Source organism: Seriola aureovittata, chromosome 19, assembly GCF_021018895.1.
Source record: "Seriola aureovittata isolate HTS-2021-v1 ecotype China chromosome 19, ASM2101889v1, whole genome shotgun sequence".
Classification (NCBI taxonomy): Eukaryota; Metazoa; Chordata; class Actinopteri; order Carangiformes; family Carangidae; genus Seriola; species Seriola aureovittata.
Genome location: NC_079382.1, coordinates 1,191,540 through 1,213,093, shown reverse-complemented (window position 1 = coordinate 1,213,093; position 21,554 = coordinate 1,191,540). Strand labels below are relative to the sequence as shown.

At 42.8% G+C, this 21,554-nt stretch overlaps 1 protein-coding gene and 1 long non-coding RNA gene across 2 annotated transcripts; both read left to right on the top strand.

Annotated features, from left to right (window-relative positions):
- Window positions 1-5,147: 5,147 nt before the first annotated feature.
- On the top strand, window positions 5,148-5,825 carry LOC130160839 (uncharacterized). Its single transcript, XR_008826055.1, has 3 exons — window positions 5,148-5,300; window positions 5,410-5,520; window positions 5,670-5,825. It is a non-coding gene; the product is annotated as an uncharacterized LOC130160839 (long non-coding RNA).
- A 12,772-nt stretch (window positions 5,826-18,597) lies between these two features.
- Window positions 18,598-20,314, top strand: zgc:112001 (uncharacterized protein LOC550384 homolog). The gene has a single exon (XM_056405564.1). The coding sequence runs from the start codon at window positions 18,826-18,828 to the stop codon at window positions 19,708-19,710; it is 885 nt and encodes a 294-aa protein (XP_056261539.1). The 5' UTR covers window positions 18,598-18,825; the 3' UTR covers window positions 19,711-20,314.
- The last annotated feature ends 1,240 nt before the right edge of the window (window positions 20,315-21,554 follow it).

The following is a 21,554-nucleotide window of genomic DNA, read 5'->3' as shown; positions in this document are numbered from 1 at the left end:
ACGTTCGGATGAATATATGGCGAGGGGGAGAGAAATGGATATATATTATATTGGGGAATCGATTCAAAGGTGGCGAGAACTCCACCGGCAGAAGGGCTTCCAGTCCAATGCAAACATGGGAGGGAGGGGCGAGCTTGCTCTGTTTTGTTTGGTATTTACTTCGAACGTCAACCGAAGTGACGTCATGCAGGAATGCATAGTGCCCCTTTAAGGTGGATTCCTGTGTCAGGTAATGTGGACAGTGGTCATCAAGTTTTTCCACCTTTGGCCTCCCTAAAACAGTACAAACTGACCACAGGCACCACCTTTATGTCTAAGTTGTTTTCACAAGTCATGACAGAACTTAAAATCAGACATGAAAAATCTAGCCCTTACCATCCAGAGTCCCAAGGTGCAGAACTGCGAAACTACTGTCTTGAGTCTGGTAGAGAGTGTGATGAGGGTCTTCCTTGCTATTTGCCATAAGAGAAACCACCAAGGAATCTTTAGGATACAGCCCCGCTGATCTTGTGTGCCACATAGTGCGCGGTCCCTTTCTGGCTCGTTAAAAAAAAATGGTTGAGCAGAGTTGAGCACAACGTGCTTGTCACAGTTCTGCTCCATTGTTCACCTGCGCTCCCAGTACCTTTCCACTCACCCCTCCTCTGCTCCACTCTACCTGCCAGCCACGCCCATCTTATCAGCCAAATCAGCTCACCTGTGTGCCACTCATCAAGCTAGTATATAAGCCCCTCCGGTTCACTCACTCTTAGCCAGGTTGTTCCTTGCCTTCTCTGCAAGACTTTCCAGCATTCTTCTCTGGACGGTATTCCTGCCGTCGACTTCGTTTTTCTCAAACAGCCAGCTCTGTCTACATCCCGGTAAACCCACCTGCCTTCTGTCCCTGATTACGTCTCCAGCCTGTCCCCCAACGGTACTGTTGCCTTGAACTGAAGTGTACTTTCTGACTTGCTCTGCGGTGTGTTTACTACTTTTGGCAACAAAGCCCTTTGAATACTGAGCCAGTTTGTCTGTGTGCTGTAACTGGGTCCTACCGCTACCTGTTACAGTACAATCTGGCCAAAAATCATGAACTCAGCACACACAGAGAGTCTGTAAAAGCAGATCGAAAGGTTGGAGTATTGTTTTCAGCAGCATGAGGTCATGCTCGCCTCAGCTGCTTCAAAGTCTCGTCAGTCAGCAGTAGATATTAACTGCTCAGGTCCAGCATCTGACAGCTGCCATAACCCAGATGGCTGCCTTGGCTCCCTCTGCTACTACTCCTCCCCCGGCCACTCCCCCGCCGTCATATTCTGCTCCTGCTTCTTCTGGGCCAATGTTGGCACTCGATCCTGTTTGTACTTCAACCCCACACGTTTGCCGCAGAGCAAGCCAAGGTGGCCTTCACCATCAATCATCTATCAGGCCTTCACTGCAGAGCTCCGGAGGGTGTTTGGGCTGGTGTTTTCTGGTCCGGATGCTGCCTGAGGCCTGCTGGGTCTTCAACAGGGGACACACATCGTTGCAGACTACGCCATTGACTTCTGCACCAGAGCCCTCCGGAGCAGCTGGAACTCTGCCACCCAGGCCAACACCTTCCTCGTGGGACTGGCTGATGAGCTAAAGGATGAGCTTGTCTCATACGATCTGCCTGCATCCCTCGATGGTTTGATTGAGCTGGCTACTAAGTTGTCGTCGACGACATGAGAGGCGACAGGGCCCCGCTGATCGTCGACCAACCATCTGGTTTTGTCTTCAACCTGAGACCGCCAGCTCCACACCAGGGCCTCAAGACAGGGGTCCCAAGCCCATGCAGGTGGCGAGAACCAGCCTCTCCCCTGAGGAGCGTGAGCACCGCTGCCAAAGGAACCTCTGCCTATATTGCGACCAGCCGGGCCACTTCATCTCCAGATGTCCAGGGAAAGGGGGGGCTCATCAGTAGAGGGGAGAGTACTGGTTAGCCGTGCAGTGGAACCTTCTCCCATCAAACAACCCCTATGCCACGCCACCATGCTATTGGACAGTGGTGCCCACACCCTTGCCATCTTCGTTGACTCGGGTCAACTCCCCAGCCGTCTCTCAGTCCCAGTCCTGCTCCTGATCTGTCAGGGGTGCTGGTGGAGTATCGGGACTTATGAGAGGTTTTCAGCAAGACCAAGACCACCTCTCTTCCTCTTCACCGCCCCTATGACTGCGCCATTGACCTGCTGCCAGGCAAGGCTCCACCCAGAGGTCATCTGTACTACCTGTCTGCACCCAAGAGAGAAGCCATGGAGGCCTACATCAATGAATCTCTTGCTGCTGGTATCATCCACCCCTCTTCCTCTCCTGCTGGGGTTTCTTCTTTGTGGAAAAGACCTTGAGGCCTTTTATCAACTACGGGGGCCTCAACTCCATCATAGTCAAGAACCTGTGCCCTCTTCCACTCATCTCGTCTGCCTTTTAGCTTTTCCAAGACGCCGCCATCTTCACCAAGCTAGATGTCCACAACGCCTGCCACCTGGTCCGGATCCGAGATGATGACAAGTGAAAGACCACCTTCAGCACCACCACGGGTCACTATGAGTATCTAGTGATGCGTTTGGACTCACCAACGCCCTGGCAGTCTTCTAGGCTCTGGTCAACAACGTTCTCTGGGACATGTTAAACAAGTATGTCTTTGTCTACTTCAATGACATCTTGATCTTCTCCAAGTCCAAGGAAGAACACGTCCATCGTGTCCAGACTGTCCTTCAGTGCCTGCTGGCCAACTTGCTCTTCATCAAAGCTGAGAAGTGGGAGTTCTACTATACATCCGTCTCCTTCCTGGGGTGCATCGTTGACCAAGGCAGTATTTGAATGGACTCCACCAAAGTGGCAGCTGTCACGTCCTGGCCCATCCCCGACTCCTGCAATTCTCTGTGAAGGAGGACTCTTCTCCAGATCCTGACACTATCCTCCCTGCTTCCCACCTAGTCGCCACCCTCACCTGGGAGGTTGAGGAGAGAGTCAAGGCCGCCCTGGAGGACCGGCCTGCCTCGTCGATCATCTGTTTGTTCCCTGAGATCTGTCATCCTGCAATGGGCTCACGGCTCTCCACTCACCTGCCACCCTGGTACCCAGCGGACCAAGGATGTCCTACAACAGAGGTTCTGGTGGGCCAGCATGGACATGGACATCCAGGAATTTGTCAATGCCTGACCAGTCTGCAACCAGCACAAGCCATCCCGCCAGGCTCCAGCCAGTCTCCTCCAACATCTGCCCGTGCCTCATCGTCCCTGGTCCCACATCTCCCTGGACTTTGTCACCAGTCTGCCACTTTCTAATGGACTCACCACCATTCTGACGGTGGTGGATCAGTTTAGCAAGATGGCCCACTTTGTTCCCCTGTCCAAACTCCCCTCAGCCAAGGAGACCGCAGAGCTGTTGCTGCAGCACAACACCCTCAACAGCTGATCTACTGGGTTGTCTCCATTCCAGTGCACCTATGGTTTCCAGCCACCCTTCTTCCCGGCCCTGGAAAAAGAAGTTTCCTGCCCTGTCAGTCCAAGCCTACATCAACCACTGCCACCACACCTGGACACAAGCCTGAGCAGCCCTCCTCCACTCTGCCCTCTTAGTAAACACTCTTAGTGTTTGCTATGCTAACTGTACCTGGTCCCAAACATGCAAACATTTGCAGGACAAGGATAAATATAGTTTAAAATTTAACTCAGTATCATGTTATTAGAAAAAATCAGTCACTGAATTTTCCTACATGCAGCAAAACATTCAGGTTTATTTCAATAACTTATTTTCTGTCTCCTCATGTCACTGGTATCATATTGTATTGAGTACAATGCACAATGTATAGAAGAACATTATCTTGTAGGGGTTTGTCATTTAATACTGTAAATTCATACACAGGAGTCCTGAACTGAAGCAGGTATTCATGCACCTGTCCTAACAGCTGGTATATGTATGTGATTAACTGTGATCCACCATGTCTGAACTAAAGCGTTTGTCTTTTACTGTAATTCAAAGGTATCCACACTGACAACTCAATGACTGGTGCCTAGAGAAAGAGGGACTCATGTATGGACAAAGGAAACCTGCATGGACATCCTTAGTTTTGAAATGGGCTGTGATGATGACGATAATAATGATGCCAGAAAACCACTTCCAGTTCATCTTCCTCTGATGAGAGGACAGACAAGCTGTTAATTTTCTCCTGATCTGTTGATCTGAAAAATGTCATTTTGATGTCAGAATGTTCTGAAGACATGTGGCTTCTGAAAACTGGGTCCAATATTTGTTTCAGTGACTATGGAGCGAAAGAGACAGTGATAATCTGTGATCTCGTTCACTTCGCCCATTTAAATGAATACACTCAGACCTGCTTCCAGTCTCCTAAAGGGGCGGGGAGGTGGAGAAACCCACATGACACAGATAGAGGAAATAAACATAAATTAAGTGTCTCGGTGTCTCTACTGTCTCTGGCGCAGCCAGGAGCGTGTTGCTGTCAGGTTGCTGATGCAGGTGGGTGTACTTAGTGTCCTCGGGGACAAAGGTCAGATCCTCCCCTCACTCATCCCCAGTTCCACCCTCTCATCCAAATATGGTTTCTTCTGGCTCCAAAAAACCAAGATGGCAACTTCCATTAAGCAAAACTCGAGGCTTCACAACGGCCACTAACAAACCAATGGGTGACATCACGGTAGTTTGCCACTTGTCTTGAACTAGCTCGCTAACTATCCTAGCCCTTTAATGTCATTTACAAGAAAAAAGCAATGGAAAATTTTTTTCTTTGCATTTTTTATTTACTTGGGTCTATAGCCACGTTTTCACCAAAAAGTTCCTGGAACTAATAATTAAATAATTGTGGTCTGTGTACAGATAAGAGCAGATATGGAGGAGGCAAAGAGGCCCAGGACAGTTACTGTGAATTAAGTGAACTTACTATCTTGCATACATATCTACTGTCAAAATATTACCAACTGTCTACATAATGAACCCTCAAAATAATACTTAAATGTGTTCATTCAGTAAACTGTTGACCTGACTGAGGACAAGGGGATCCTGGAGGTCAGTAAGGAACTACCAGAGCATGGGACATAAAATAACATAAATCTTCTGAACTACAACCCTTTAATAAAAAATTTACTGTAAAAGTTATTTTGACATTCGTCTATGATATGCTTTGCAGATTCCAAGATATTGTCTGGAAGACATACTGCTTGAGGTGGACCTCCAGGATGGTGATCAGACACAGCTGACCTTGGCCCTGGTGTGCTCCTCCTCCTTCAGAGACATCGTCGCTTATCATAGCTTCAGGAAAACATGTCACTTTTTGTGGCTTGACAGTAAGTAAAGAAATTATGCTTTTGATAGTTGTAGACTTGCAACGTTTCAGCATATTTTTCGCATGATGCGTAGTGTTCAATTTGATAATCCCAAAATGTTGTTATACAGGTGTCATTGATTGGAGCAGGTTCTCCAACAAGTAGACGCAGGACTTCCAGAGAATGTAATCTGTGCTGAACTGCTCACGGTGCTACTGTTTATACAAGAGCTGCATGCTGGGTATTTATACTGTGCTTTGAAAATGGATGGCTGTAACTAGTAACTTGTTGCTAACAGAAAAGACTGTGTCTGAAACAAAAAAGAAACATAAACACCGGATGATAGCAGATCAAGAGTATGCTTTTGTTTTGTTTTTGCTACACCCACAGGTGTGTTGGAAGAGGAAGGCAGGGGGGAGCTGCAGGGGATCTCTTCTGAAGATCCCTACCCTGGATTCTGCAGCAATTTCTGCCAAAGTCTTGGGATCTGCAACACCTAAAGAGGTGTGCCTGACTTTGATGATTTTGTTGTAAATAACCAATAAAGTTTTTGCCCTCTTTCATGTGAGTAGCCATAGCCTGTGTGTGTGTGTGTGTGTGTGTGTGTGTGTGTGTGTGTGTGTGTGTGTGTGTGTGTGGTTGTACACTGGCACATATACACAAGACAAGCCGCAGTGCCAGGCAGGCATCCCCAGAGCCTGCCTGGCACAAATATTAGAACTGAGAGTAATAATAGTAACTATTTGTACAACATACTGTAACAACAGTGCATGGGAATAGTTCGAGCATGATTCAATACTACGTTTAAAACAACTTGCTGGAATACAATACAAAATACAATAAATTAATGAATACATAGTGGATTTTAAGTATGTATGATTTTAAGTATTTTATTCAGTAGTACTAACAAGACATAGCGGACCAGACGTGAGCTTTTATTTTGAATATTAGAAGCTCGGGGCATGAGGCGAGTGGGCGTGAGACTAGACGTTCCAGGCTGCCTCCATACACTATTGATACCAATAATATCCCTACTTTTAGTTATTTTTTAAATTTTGGGTTGAAGCGGGGTGATTTGGTGGGGCAGTTGGAGCATTTGGTGGGACATTGTCCCCCGTGCCCATGCCTAGAGCCGGGTACTCAAATATTGGTTGGGACAATTCCTTCCTCCCAAAATATTGGTAATTGTGTAATTACATTGTGTTTTATTAAATCCTCACATATTAGAAATTAAGATTAACTCTGAAGAAATACAACAATTGTCAATTTGACATCCACAGAGTCAACAGGACTAAATTTCAAAATCACTGAAATCTTTCCTGTGGGTTAAATACTGTGCTGGAAATAGTGGCCATCTTGAAATTTCAGGTGGCTGATGGGATTTTCAAATGAATAGCCCCAGAGGAATAAACATCAATTTTGGTGCTTGTACCCACATTTGAAAGGTTATTACAGTTACCTGTTGCACTCCATCAGAATATCTCTGCTGAAAATAGTACCACAAGTTTCTATTAATGCTTTCCATTACAGTTTGTATTTGTGGAGTGTCAGTGAAGGAGTGGATCTGTGTAATCTCAAACTGTTGCTGACAGAGGGGAGAGGGGAAGTAGTGAGGGGGCGGGGCCTTTTATCTGTCTGTGCTCAGGGGGCCATTCCCTCATAATCTGTCCCAGGGTGTAGGTGTTACTTTCTTTGACAGTTTAGTAAATTAATTACGAATGGGGATTTTTTTTTTTTTTTAATAAACCTTTGTTCTCCGCGGGACATCTTTTATCACCTCTGCTTCTCTCTTTTGTTTTTATTCTCGTTTCTTCCTTTTAGCTCCCTCGCTCAAAGGCTTTTTCTTGTCCGTTTTGCCGCCTACTACACGCGCACGAGCACGCACCCACTCTGCTGACGTGAACTCTGAAGGCGCTGCGCGGGAGGTCAGCAGCAGAGCGGGAGGTCAGCAGCTAAATGGATAAGAAAAAGCCTTTGAGCGACGGAGCTAAAAGAAAGAAAAAAGAAGAAAAGCAAGAGAGAGAAGCAGCGGTGATAAAAGATGTCCCGCGTATAACAAACTTCTACAAAAAATCTAAACTGATGAATGTAGAAGACATAGCTCCGGAAGATCCCGGTGCTAGCACCAGCAGTGGAGCACCGGACCCCGTGCCACTGCCCGTGTATCGGCCAACATCAGCGAGGCGGTCCCGGAGCAGCTGGAAGACTGCTAACCATTCCCTCGCCGTAGTACCAGCACCACGGTGACGGGAGCAGGTGAGCCGCCCGAGGACCCCGCTTTATTTTTTGTTCTAAAAACGTTCTGTGAATGTTACATGTAATGTTCTAATAATGTTTTCAGCGGGAAGTTTTTTTTTTGTTCCTACAACGTTCTAGGATAACGTTCTCTAAAAACATCCTAAAAATGTTTGGTGACAACCTTCTTAGAATGTTGAGTGATGATATTGCTTGAACATTATGCCTCAACATTCTTAAAACGTTTTCAATGGAAAGTTTCTTTAATATTCTCAGAATATTATTTTAGAGTAGGATAGCATGCTTAAAAAACGTTATACAAATATTTTCTGGTAACATGTCATTAAAACATTTTAATATTATTAATAATAATAATGTTATGACACATTCCTGTTACTCTTCCACACAAAATTCCTGGGTAACTGGACTGACCACTGTGGCCACTAGTATGATTATTATTATTTACTAAACTATTGGAATTGACTAACACATGTAAAAGGTTGATAATTCATAAGTATTCAAAAGTCTTTTAACAGATTTACTTTTTTTTATTAATTCATTTATTCTGCGTGAAAACATTAAACACTTAAATTGTACCAAACATTGTACAGTCAACCATAAACAAACATTTTTAGGGTACAAATTAAACCTTGAACTTATTTATAATGGTGTATATTTTTTTTTACAACACATTTAGTCAGAGTCTGCTGACTCTGCTGACTCTGACAACAGTGAAGAGCTTCGGCTCCCCTCAGGTGCTGCTGCGTTCATGTGAAGCATCGATTGACTTTCCCCAGTCACAGATGTTCTGTCTGTATTATCCACCTGCATTATGACAAAAATATTTATTAAAATCTGAATAATTTCTGATTCAGCAGAAGTCTTTTTTTTTTTAAAGTTGCAACCAGCAGCTAGTGCCACTATGCATAAATAGTGGATGCTGTCGCCTTTCATGTATGCTGCAACCTCACACAAACCTACAATAGCAACTGTGGTTTTTATAACAGGATAGCGTTATAAAACAAAATTTTCCACGACAGATGTCAATTTTTCCGACAAAGGACTATTTTCTTTGGTTTTGACAACAGAAAAACTTCATTTGAAAACATTTATTATCATCTAAAGTCACCAAAATGCGATTTATACCTTGTTACTTCACATCTAAGTGCGCTGCACTGCTCACATTCTTCTTCGTTGTGTATGAATATTCTTAAATATAATTTTTTTGGGGGGGGGCTTTTACGCCTTTATTTGATAGCACACAGTGGAGAGACAGGAAATGGGGAGGCAGAGAGAGGGGGAATGACATGCAGTAAGGGCCGTCCGATGCGGGACTCGAGCCAGGGCCGACTGCAGCGAGGACTGTAGCCTCTACACATGGGGCGCCTGCTTAGACCCCTACGCCACACGACACCCCTTCTCAAATATAATTTAATGGAACTAGAATTCATACAATACTAGCCCAAATGTAAGCCGGCTGACAATAAGCCATCCCGCTGTGCATAATAACTCACACATGCCACCTCTACGCAAAACATGCAATATCTGCTCACAGCTTATCACAAATTACATGTCTGTTTTTTTTTTTTTTTCCTAAAAGGAAAACGTGATGGCGTCAGATTTAACATCTTTTTTGAACAAATGCTTAACACTGACCTGAGTCCCTCTGTGGGGAGCATATTTCAGTGTGTCTGCTACACACATTTCAATCGTCTTCTGGAGCACGTTGGGGTGGTTCTTGCGACAGGCCTCTAAAGAAAAAGAAAGACAAAGAGATGTGTACCAAGGCACATGAAAATAGGGCTTTATATGTTTTGGCGTGTGCACTTTTGTCTTTTCATGTGAGGGATCTGAGAAAGTGTCAAACAGTTCGAATAATTATCTATAAATAGGCACTATTCTCACTGATGTCAGTCAGTCATATAGAGCCATCAAATTACAAATATTAACAGTGAAAAGGTCTTTGTTGGGTCTCAAAAGATTGCAGTGAGATCTGTAGAAACATTAAAAAAACAAACTCACGAACTATGACTGGATATATAGCCAGGTCCTGGAATTTGTTTTTCCCCTTGCGACCCTTCAAACTGTATTTGGCCCAAAGGACATTGGTTCCAATGGTGCGCATCATTCTTCTCACTGAGTCACCAGGTGTAGCACCTCCCAGGAGAGACAGATAATCAACCTGAAAAGGGAAACAATGCAAAAAATTATCTTATAGGATAAGGCTCATATTACCTATAGTGATTTTCTGTTCCCTCAGTGTTCCTTTTGTTAGGTCTGTTTGTTAGAGCGACTGTGTTTCTGCTCCAAGCTCTGAGCTCCGGTGTTAAATACAGTGAACTTTTGGATTATCATTTGGATTAGGCTATTGGTTTATTAAAGTAATTATTCATTGAAAAGCAGAGTGGTGCAGGACAACTTAATAAGTACTTAAATATTAGATCCACATACATTTTTGAATGTGACTGTCACTGTATTCACTATGAAGGGGCTGTTTTGCACAGGCACACACACACAAACTAATACAGCAACATCCTATTTTCACATACCACTTTCTTTCTGTGAGCTGTGTCCTTTAGCTTTTCAGAAGCCTCTTCAAGTTCTGCTGGAGTCTTGAGTGGCCTGGTGAGCTCTTCAATCTCATGATCATCAGACCTCATGCCTTTGGTTAAAATGGACTGAATGGTCTCCAGAGATTGTTCGATCTTATCCAGCCTCATAAAAATGGCCCTCACATATGCTGGTGTGCAGGAATCATCTAAAATACAACAATACATTTGAGCAATTGTCCTATGGCCCTTTTTGACTACAAGAACTTAGCAAGGCATACTGTGTTGAGAAACATTGTGTGAAGCATTGTGGTCTGTCATGTGCTATCATAAGAGGGCTACAACACAACACTGCCCCTAAATCCTGCCAGGGCCAAACAACAAACTGAAAAAAAAAATGGCAAAATGGAAACTGAATATTTGAAAAACAAAGAGGTGCAGGTACTAATTGTTTGAATTTGGTAATCGTTTTATAGTCTTCCTGTCTCAGGGCTTTTGATCCCCTATCTTTCTTCAGTGTTGTGGAAGGTTGTCGGTTGGATTTCAGGCTGCTGCCAGCAGGAAACAGCATGAAATTCAACAAACAGCCGAACTGAGTGAAGTCAAGAATCCAACTTACTTTGAGTGCTTGGAGTGCTGGTGATGGAGGGCCCTACATTTGTGCAAAATAAACAAGTTAAAATTGTGTACAATTAGATCATGGCACCATATGCTAGTTGCTTAGTGACTACAGGCATACTTGGCCACTGCTCTGTAACACAGCCCTGGTTGGGTTTACATCCAAATGTGTGGTTCTTGTGGCCAAAGCTTACAAAAAAAAAAAAATGTTACAGGTGTAATCAGTGTTATAAGGATTTTGAACTACAAGCATATTAGATGGCATCTTCCCAAATCTTTTCCTGCTAGGACCCACATATAGAGGTACTATTTGTCTTATATAAAACAATATTTTGTGTGGTTAAATTAAGTTTTTTTAAAAAGTAATTAAGCTTTCAGTGCACTTATATGATCCATTGAGGTGAATTCTATATTCATCTATTCGATATTGCTCTAGATGTAGTTGTAAAACATTGTCTTACATTCAATATGAGTGCCCTTTCTTGGCAAAGAGCTCACCATCAGGTCCTTTACAGGCTACAAAACTATAATCAATATATGATTCATCATCATACTTTCTGTGTGGTGCCTATTTTGTTTTCTGAATATGATCCTTGTTGTTTTAAGACAGCACATAAGCTGGTCTAAGTTTAAAAATGCTGTTGACAGGTAGGTATCTGAGTAACAGGAACTTTTTGGAGGATCTAGCTGGGCTGGTCAAACATTGATCAAGTGTTGACTTGACAACAGCCAGCAGCAAACAGACTGCAAAAATAAATGTGCAAACTGCAAGTCGAACAGAGGTGCCTGCCCTTGTATAAATCATAAACTAGCTACCTTCAATACCTCGTGTGCACTGTTTAGTTAACTCTTGGTGGCCCAGCTCCTTTTAAGGAATACGGCAGTGCGTAAAATGTGGTGTAGCAGGTGAGTGACTGGTTGAGTAAAAGAGCGAGTGGCAGAAAAGTGATGGTGAATGCAAGCAGAGCAGAGGAAAAGGTTAGCAGTAAATTTTCAGTCTGGCAAAATGTACAGTACAGACTACAGTGTGTCATTTAATAAATGCTGCAGCTTGTCAAGACCAAGAAAAGTCACATCTGTTGTTTCCCCAACTGCTGGAAAAGTGAAGGGGGTTAGCCCCAAAGTTAGCAACAATGGGTGAGCCTAACCTGAAGACGCTAAACAGATAAATAGAGAACGGAGAAATGTGTAGTTGCTGAGTCTCCCCCAACCTCTTACTCACTACTGTGTGGGGGGCAATGTTACTAATGTGTTGAAATTGAGACTTACATGTGTTATTCTGGTATTCTCTGGCTGAAAATAAATCCATAGATGGGGTGACTACAAAACAAAATGTCACAGTAAGTCAGAAAGTCAAAGCAGTTCCCTGAAGGAGCGCTTACATTTGTGCAACAAGTACTTACACTTGTTGCACAAATACTAGTGTACTTGGTGCTGCCATTAAATCAACAAAACAACAAACACATCAACAACTAGAAAATGCGCTCAGTAGAGCTTTGTGGTTACTCAGTACCATTTACTTATTAGATATGCACTAATACCGATAGTGATATTGGTCCAATACTGACTCAAATAGCTGGATCAGGTATCAGTGATAATGAGCGGATCTAGTACTGGATACCATTATTTTAATAAATAACAATTCAGTAAATTTATATCTAGGTATTTATTTGTTACGTTTTATTTTACAAAGTTAGGAAATAAATGTTTAAGTCAAGCCTAATTTTGCCTTACACATAAAAGAATGATCCCACTCTCTTCCACACAGGGAGGCTTACAGCTTATTAATTAAACACTGGTATTGGATCGGTACTCTGTATCGGCTTATACCCAAAGAACTGGAAAAAGTCAGTGCATCCCTATTACTTACAGGAAGGTATTGTTGGCATCTGTGGTGCTGAGAGGCTCAGATCCTGGGTGACAGATTTCTTCTTCACTCTCTTGACTATGGGCTCATCTATATCTGTATCTAATGGAGAGATATTCATACATATCTGTCAGGTAAGCATATATAGTAGCATTACATATTCTCTTGAAAAATGCAAAAAACAAAACAAAAAATGAAAAAGACACGTCCATCAAGTAATCTTTTACCTGACTCGAGGTACCGAACAGGAGCAACAATCTTCCTGACAGTTTGCACTTCCTGGTCACTCTCCAAATTTGAGGTCATTGTTGCTTGACTAACCTTGTTTCTGGCCTTGTTGTGGGTGTCTACAAAATATGAGTAGAGATTAGAACCGGGAGGCAGACAATATATGTGTAAAAGTTGTTACGTGTGTGTGTGTGTGTGTGTGTGTGTGTGTGTGTATATGTATATATATATATATATATATATATATATATATATATATATATATAGGTTTCACCCTCTAGGCAAAACCAATTTTTTCAAAAAAATTTCATGGCAATCCACCAAATAGATTTTGAGATAGCTTCTGGACTGAAGTGCTGACCAACCAAACCAACTGACTGCCACAGTGAGACCCACTTCCCAGCAGGACAAAAAAAAAAAAAGTGTAGTAATTTCATATATGTTTAGTCTGCAGAATACTGCTTAAAGATGAGTAAAGTACCCTGTGCAGTAATTAAACATTTTTGTTGTCAAATAAAGCAGGTGGCACACCTGGCAAATTCATGGAGTTTGTCTGATTTTTTTTCACTGAGATCACTGAGTTTGAGGAGAATGAACAAAGTTTGCTTTCCTCAAAGTCACTGCTATGATTTCAGTGGAAGTATGAGGGCGTTTTTAGAAGGTGTTCGTTGGCTTAGTTCTGAAGATGAAACGGTACAATACAATACCTGTGTATGTTAAAACAGAAACTTTCCATTTGGCCCAACGTGTTTTGTCTGGTATCTCTCTCCTTTTAACTTTGGCAGAGACATTCTTCTGTGGCCAGTAACAAAAAACAGCCTGCAGAAAATAGAAAATATAAAAACAATACATATCTTTGTACAGTAAACAATTTATCAGAGGTGTGACCGAGTCCACTTAGCCCCAAGTCCCAAGTCCATTACATTATATGTTGCATACCTAAGTTAGGAAATACCTGGTTAATTTTCTCAATCCAGTTAGTTGGCACAGCATCCACTGTGTTGGTGTCCAGGAATTTCACAACCGCAAATTGATTGTCAGCGCTCTGGAAGAAGAAAAATGAAATGATGTCACATTATAGTCTTCCTTCCATTGAAACTACTTATATTTATATATACTCCCATATACTTACAGCTTGGACGTGTGGGATCTGATAGTGATTTATTTCCACACATTGGAAAACAGGAGCAAAAAGTATATTTGAGGAAATAAGGCATTACATGGAAATCTGGGGTGGCTTTCAACAACAACAAAAAAGGTTCTAAGCCACTCAGCCAAATGTGTCCTCTGAAACCACACTCCCTACTAATATTAAACAGAAAGCAATTGCTCAAAAAAATTTGAATAATGATACATAAACAGTAATATTAATACTATGTAACTATGTATTTACAGTTATATGAAGTCAGTGAACTCCTTAGAATGAATGGAGCAAGGTAACTACAATCCTCAAACCATTGTCTGCCTCAGTCATAAATGCCCTCCTGCCCAAATGTCTCTCAGATAGTGTTTTCATGCGAGTGTGACTGTCTTTGGCTGTGTAGACACCAATCAATCTCGAGTCACAAGGCTGCATGAAGTATGGCTCAAGTCGATCATAGACACGACAGAGCAACATCTTTTCCCCATGCTCTGTCCCACCACAGACTGCAACAACCTCACAGCACTCTAGTTCACTTAGAGTGAAGACATTGTTGGGTTTTTTCATTTCTACACTCTTTTTTAGTACAGGTTGCATCTTTCTCACTTTGTCTGCTTCCCCAAGCCGCCTCACAATCTGTGAGAGAGGATTTCGCCCAGAACGAACCAATCTTTTCAGCTGATGCAAGTAATTCTCAAAAGGGAAAGCACTGCACTCATCAAGACTGCCATAAAATTTTGCATCTGATGCAAGGTGTACCAAACTGTGGACATTGTAGACAAGGAACTCATCCCCATACAAATGCCTTCCCTGTGCAATGAAGTACACCAACAACTCCTTTGCATTGTGATTGTACTGTTTTGCCAGTCTTGGACACACAAGAATGGATAATGCCACACTAAAAACCAGGAAGTGCTCATAGAGTTGTTCTGCAATAATGCCTTTAAGCACAATTTTTCCTGTGTAGAGGGCAAACTGTCTCAGTTCTGTGGCTTTCCATCTGTCGATATGTTCCAAGCCTCTTGGTTTCCTTGCAAACACATTTGGAATGCATGTTCTAAGCTTCAGAAGCTGAAAGCTGACCTGCTTAACATGCCCAGATGACAATCTGACTCCCCGTGGTCCCCTCAGCCACAAAAGGATCATTTTGCGCATGACCCCAAGACAACACTGGTGCATATAATCTGCAGGGAATTGCTCTATCATGTTTATCGGGAGCTGGCAAAATGGCGACACAACTGAATGCAGGTGATGCTCCTCCTGAGACTGATCTCGGAATGTTTTATCAGTTCTCAATGTTACATCAGTGATTTCAGGATAGATCCCCCGATGGCCATCCCACAGTCCTTTTTGTGTACATTTGTCACACCCATAATAGCCTGAACATAGCTTTACGGACTTCACAAGAGCCTTGGCTGGGGCATCACAAGTAACACAACGCAGCTTCACCCTAATCAAACCACTGTCTGTCTCTAGTCCATTTTCCATAATACTGCGAAGGTCACCTACAACATCATCAAGAAAGTCAAGATTACTTGGCTTTGACAAACCAAAGCAGAGAGCCAATGGGAAAACTGAGGGAGGAGATAAATTCAATTGGCACAATACCGGCCACAGAGTCTGGCTGCTGCTTTTGAAAAGTGGCAAGCCATCGATGTTGAGAGAAATGTCAATGAAATCTAATCCATAAATGTCCTGTTGAGGATACATTTTCAAATACTTCAGGAGCTGATCTTTGCAGCCAAGGTAGATATACTGCATTCCTGATTTCAACTCAAACTCTACACTTTTGCAGGTGCCAAGCAGTGTTTTTGCTGTCCCTGGCAGCTCTGAGTGTCCATTTTCTATCAAAATCTTTAACAAAGAATCAACTGCATTGTGTTTTATTTGAAAGTCATTTGCCCACTGTGCAATGGAATGTCTGAGTGTGGGGTTAGTTTCCAAATCGCTACTATTGCTCTAATCTTTTTGCCCTTTTCCAACGGGCTGAGTATTTTTTATCTGACATGACAACTTTCCAAAATCCTGAACACACCCCATAAAAACAAACAAAAAAAAATAATGATAATAAAAAAAAAAATGATGAAAAATCAGAGGACAGAGGAGAAAGGAAAAAATGTTATCCAAAAGGACATACCGAGCCCGATGTGAAATCCATGCTGTTTACACTGTAAGGAGAGAAGAACACAAACAATGCAAATATGAGTAACATTCATGTTAAATTAAATATCAGTAAATCATAATAATAATCATAATAGTCATAATAATAATGGGCAAAACTACACCACACAACATCCCTGAAAAAGGGCATTTTATAGTGGTCACAAGAAGAAGATGGAGTATATGATCTACTTTGTCAAATAGATTTTTACTTTGTCAAGTAGATTTTAATCCCTGGGGAACACCGATTTCTCTGCCATGTATACGCATAACCAGTTTACAGTTTACACAGTAAACAGTAACAGTTTACATTCAGACACATTCACGCCGTAAGGAAGAACTCCGCTCCGTCTGTCTCTCACTGCAAAACGGAATGCGGCGCAATAATCGTTTTATCTCAATAATCTTACTTTCATAGTCCTTGGAAGCCAAAATCGTAATAAATTCGATTAATGGCCCAGCCCTACAATCTCTGAAAATTACCGTTTTTAATAGCTTTTCAAGTCTTCAATTTGAAAAATTATTTTTGTAAGACCCGTAAAACCCCCCTAGCTAGTAAGTAAAACACATCACCCTGAACTAATCCTTTTCGCCCGCTCTCTACGCTTACTAAAAATTAATATCCCTCAGTCGCTATCACCGCTGTATAAGAGAACCGCTAAGATAAGCATTTCCCAGGCTAATTTACAGTTCACATCAATGAACTGATAATGCTAATAACGGCTGAAGGACATGCTACTTTAGCTAACATTAGTTCTAACGTTAAACGAAACAAGAACGACGGGCCTATAATAACAAATTAAAATAATAACTGCTAATAAATATTTAATATATATTATATATATATATATATTTATATATATTTCTGAATATTTACTTATATACATTTAAAATGTGGTGAGTTATATCATTATCTTACCGTTACGTAGCACTGTCAGAGTTGTAGCCCGTTAGTGGTCCGACAGTTTTTTTTTCTTGAGACCGCGAAAACATGACCCGCCCTACTATGCCTCTGATTGGTCCATGAAAGAAATGAAAAAACATTCGATTGTGTCCTTTTGATTGACATATCGGCGGAACCAATGACAACTTGAAACTGTGCTCCACCTCAACATCCTCAAAACATCTTTAAAATGTTGCAAGGAAAACATTCTACTTTTGTTAACTTATCACATTGTAGGAACGTTTTATAAAAAATGTTCTGTCATCTCAGGCCTCAATAACATCCTGAAAACATTTTTAGAATGTTGCTTTGGGAATGTTCTTTCTTTGTTATCATGTAACATTGTGGGAATGTCTTATAAAAGAACATTCTATAATCTGTTACCTCAACAACATCCTCTGAATATTGCAGTTAAAACGTTATGTGTTAGTTAACATTTAACCTTATAGAAACGTTACTTGAAATGATAAACATCCTTAAAACGTTCTTTGAACATTACATTAAAACATTTTCTTTAAAACATTATTAGAACTTGTAGGTAACGTTAGCCAATGTTGTGGGAACGTTTCCTTAACTGAAAGCCTTCGTGGGGATATTATAGCGAAAGGGGCTTCGGAAGAAGGAGGGAACCGTGGATGCTTCTCGTGCAAAACAAAGCGAAGCAGAAGGCCAGTATTGGAAACAAGTGTTAGTGTGGCTGTTAGGATGGCATTCTTGTAAACTACCTGGTGGTTATTATGTAGATGCTGTTGGTTGTGTTGTGTTTATTTGATCTGCTGTTTGTGTCAGCCTTTTGTCCTTTGTCAAGGCTGTGTGTGTGTGTGTGTGTGTGTGTGTGTGTGTGTGTGTGTGTGTGTGTGTGTCTGAGAGAGATAGTAGTAGGCCCTACTACTTGGCCTATTGAACTGTACGGCAATCAGTGTCACAATGTTCATAAACAAGCCTTTGACATATGGTTTGTGATTATGGTCTGGTGGATTTGACATGGCACTTGACTAGACATGCAAAATTATGAATAGGTCTAATTAAGGTGGAGTTTAATGGCATTCGTGGTTTGCATTGGGTGGGGGTGGTGTTCTGACACCTGGTGCCCAGGGGCCCCTGGGGTGCTAATCCAGCCCTGGGTCTTACATTTAGGAGAAAGTCCAGGCAGTCATTATCCTGCCACAAGAGGGCGCCAACCGGTCAGTTGCAACATCTGAATTCTTACATTCAAAAAATATGGGTCATTATCATACAGATGTAAGATTAATATATAAAAGTTTGGTTGTTCTTGTCCAAACAGTCTCTCGGTAACAGAGAAATGCAAAAAGTGTTGCAACCATCCTCATTCTCGTCTGCTTTTGTGCATTCAGGTACTAATATACTGTAATATCTTAATGTGTGAAACAGTCTGTATCCAAACTGAACGCTACTGAACCTGCTCTACTGCTCTGAAAGCTTTACTGTGAGCAGGTTTCCGGCTCTAATTCTGATTACTCATCGGGATAAAACTGTAGTCTGATTGAAACACTGGTTGTCAATAAAGTTTCCAAGACTGTAGACGTTATCGTGTTGTGCGCATGCTCGCTGGCTGAGTACTGCAGAGAGGAGTCCCGCAGCTGTCAAGAGCGTTCAGGAATGTGTGTGTCGCTGTGTAAACCACTGTGAACACAGAGCTGTGGTCTTGTCTCTGACCGCTGGGTTGTTAGGAAACATCATGTTTCCGTCCTGACTGAAATGACTCCACAACTCTTGAGCTAATGGCTCCGTAGCACTGAAGGACGCAGTGTAACCCGCCGAGGACAGAAGTTACTCGGGTCGCCATGGCGTCTCTAACCGTCACCTCGGCGGCTCGGAGCATCGAGAAGCATCGGAAGTCCTTCTCGCTGCTCTTCTACCGCGCTGTGAGGGACCTGAAGCCGGTGTGGATGCTGGAGGACATGCGGACGATGGAGACGTTTTACCAGGAGGAGGACGCCAGTCAGAGGATTTACAGCCCGTCAGAGGCGTTGCTCTACGCTATAGTTCACGATCACCAGGCATACGCCCAGTACTTGCTCAGCCGGTACACTGACGAAGCGCTAGCCAAGCCCGGGGAGCGTTTCTGCTGCTGCCCGTCCTCCGCCCCACACCTGGCTATGGCTGTCCGCTACGACAGGCGTTGCATCCTCAGCCTCATCTTACAAGAGACTCATCGGATATCCAGCACACCCTCCTACACGGACCGAGCCGAGTGTTTTCACAACGAGGACGGCAGAACCCCTTTACATCTGGCCTGTGAGCTCCTGCGGCCCGAGGCGGTCATCATGCTACTGGGGAACGGGGCGTCCCCGCACGCCCAGGACCACAGCGGCTTGACCCCGCTGGATGTCATTCTGGAGAAACTCAGGGACTCTGCGGAGGTGAGCGGCGGGGAGAGGAGGCAGTGCCTGGACAACCTGCTCATGTTCATGCCAAAGGTTCACTTTAAAATGAAAGGCGCTCTGGACAGAGAGCCGGAGCGCTGGGCCAAGGTGCTGGGCGAGGAGACCTACAAGTACCTGGCGGGACGGAGCCCGGCGCCGCTGGTCCTCACCGCTATGCAGACTATCCTGAAGCAGCTGAGCCCAGCGACCTTCCCGGACAGCCTGCACGAGCTGCCCATCCCCTCCTCCCTCAAACCGCCATGTCTGCTGCTGAGCCAGCGGGACAGGCAGAGAGTGGTGTAGCATCGGTGTGACATGATGCATGTTCTGTTTTAGCATGGTGTGTGTGTGTGTGTGTGTGTGTGTGTGTGTGTGTGTGTGTGTGTGTGTGTGTGTGTGTGTGTGTGTGTGTGTTCAAAGAGCCTGTCTGGCTATAAAGCGGTAACACTTGGTGATAGGGTTGCGCAGATACACACTAACAGTCAGGGAACAAATGAATGGCTCGTATCTACTGATGAGACTTTAATCTTACTGTCAGGCTGATGTGATCAGCTGGAGCTGGAGGCTGACCAGACTGCAGAGGCAGTTTTCAGGACAAGCAAGCAGCGGGCAGAGCAGAGGAGGGAATCAACAGCCATACTCCATAACTTTCTATACTAATTCTAATTCAGGCATTAACAATTTGTCTAACCTCATTATAAATTGTTACCTACTAATACTGCTACTGCTGTTGAAGCCACTGTATCATATCAGACTGAAGGCAGTCTAAGTCAAGTGTGTTACTGTTGTTGTTTTGTTATTTAATTTACCTGGGTTGTATTTAAGAGTCATGTTAAAGAAAGTATTCTTCAGGTAACTTAAAAACTCTTTGGATGACTGATTATTTTTAAATAAATAGTAATCCAAGTGACAATCTCACTTTGTCTTTCTTGACTCCATGAATTATTATTAAATCCTTTATTTAAACAGATCATCTCATTGAGATCTGGATCACTTTTTTCAAGAGACACCTGTGTTCAAAAATAAATATATACAATTTATACACAGCCAGCAGGGCTGCACAATATCCAAAAAAAATCATATGATGACAATGATTTTGGCAGATATTGTAATTTAAGTTGGAATGGTCGTTTTTGCATTTTCATTTTCACAGAAAAAAAAATCTAAAAATGAAAAATTGGTGTTGCACTAAACAAAAATATTAAGGTCTGGATAATCTGATTTATAAGCTGGGCGTCTCTGTAGCACCACAACACTAATGCACACCAATGTTGGGACACATTTTACCTCTGTCAAAACAGTCGCATCTCCTGCTATTTGGATGTTGAACCTGGCCATATTGAGATTTCGATTGTATTTCAATTAGTTGTGCAGCCCTAATAGACAGACACACATAAATACACTGGCATTAAAATGGACACACACAGATAATTCACCAACATACATTATACACTTTCACATTGTAAGTACATAAGTACAGTCTTTTAAAATGTTCCAGTGAAATATGAGAGTGTGACTTCAGATTTTTTGGAGCTGATTCCATCTGTCTGCAGCATAGTATCTGACACCAGTGTTTCAGAGTTCAGTGTGAACAAGAGGTTCTGCTCCAGTTTAAATATTCTGTGGCCTGATATGGTAAGTGTTGTGTTTGAATGTTAGCAGAGGGCAGAGGTTACTGGGTTTTTGCAGCAGAGCTTTCTAAATAAACAATATATAATGCTGCTCCCTTCAGTTGTTAATGAGGACCATCCCACCTTTTTATATAGGGTGCAATGGTGAGTGTGAAAAGTGTCACCTGAGACGAAGCGCAGTGAGTCAAGAGGCTTCAGTGTGATGGGGGGAATCACAATCAAGAGCAGACAGAATTGTAGACTGTAAAATTGTCTTTCAACTAGCAGAAGAGAAACACGATTTGTTTCTGCACAGAAAATCCAATTTTTACCTTCATTTTGTTTGACAGGTGTTCCACGTGGGTTTTAACAGTGAGTCGTGTATCCAACCAGAGACCTAAGTATTTACAGCACACACACCCCACCACACCACACACACCACACCACACCACACACACCCCACCACACACACCCCACCACACCACACACACCCCACCACACACACCCCACCACACCACCACACACCACACCACACAC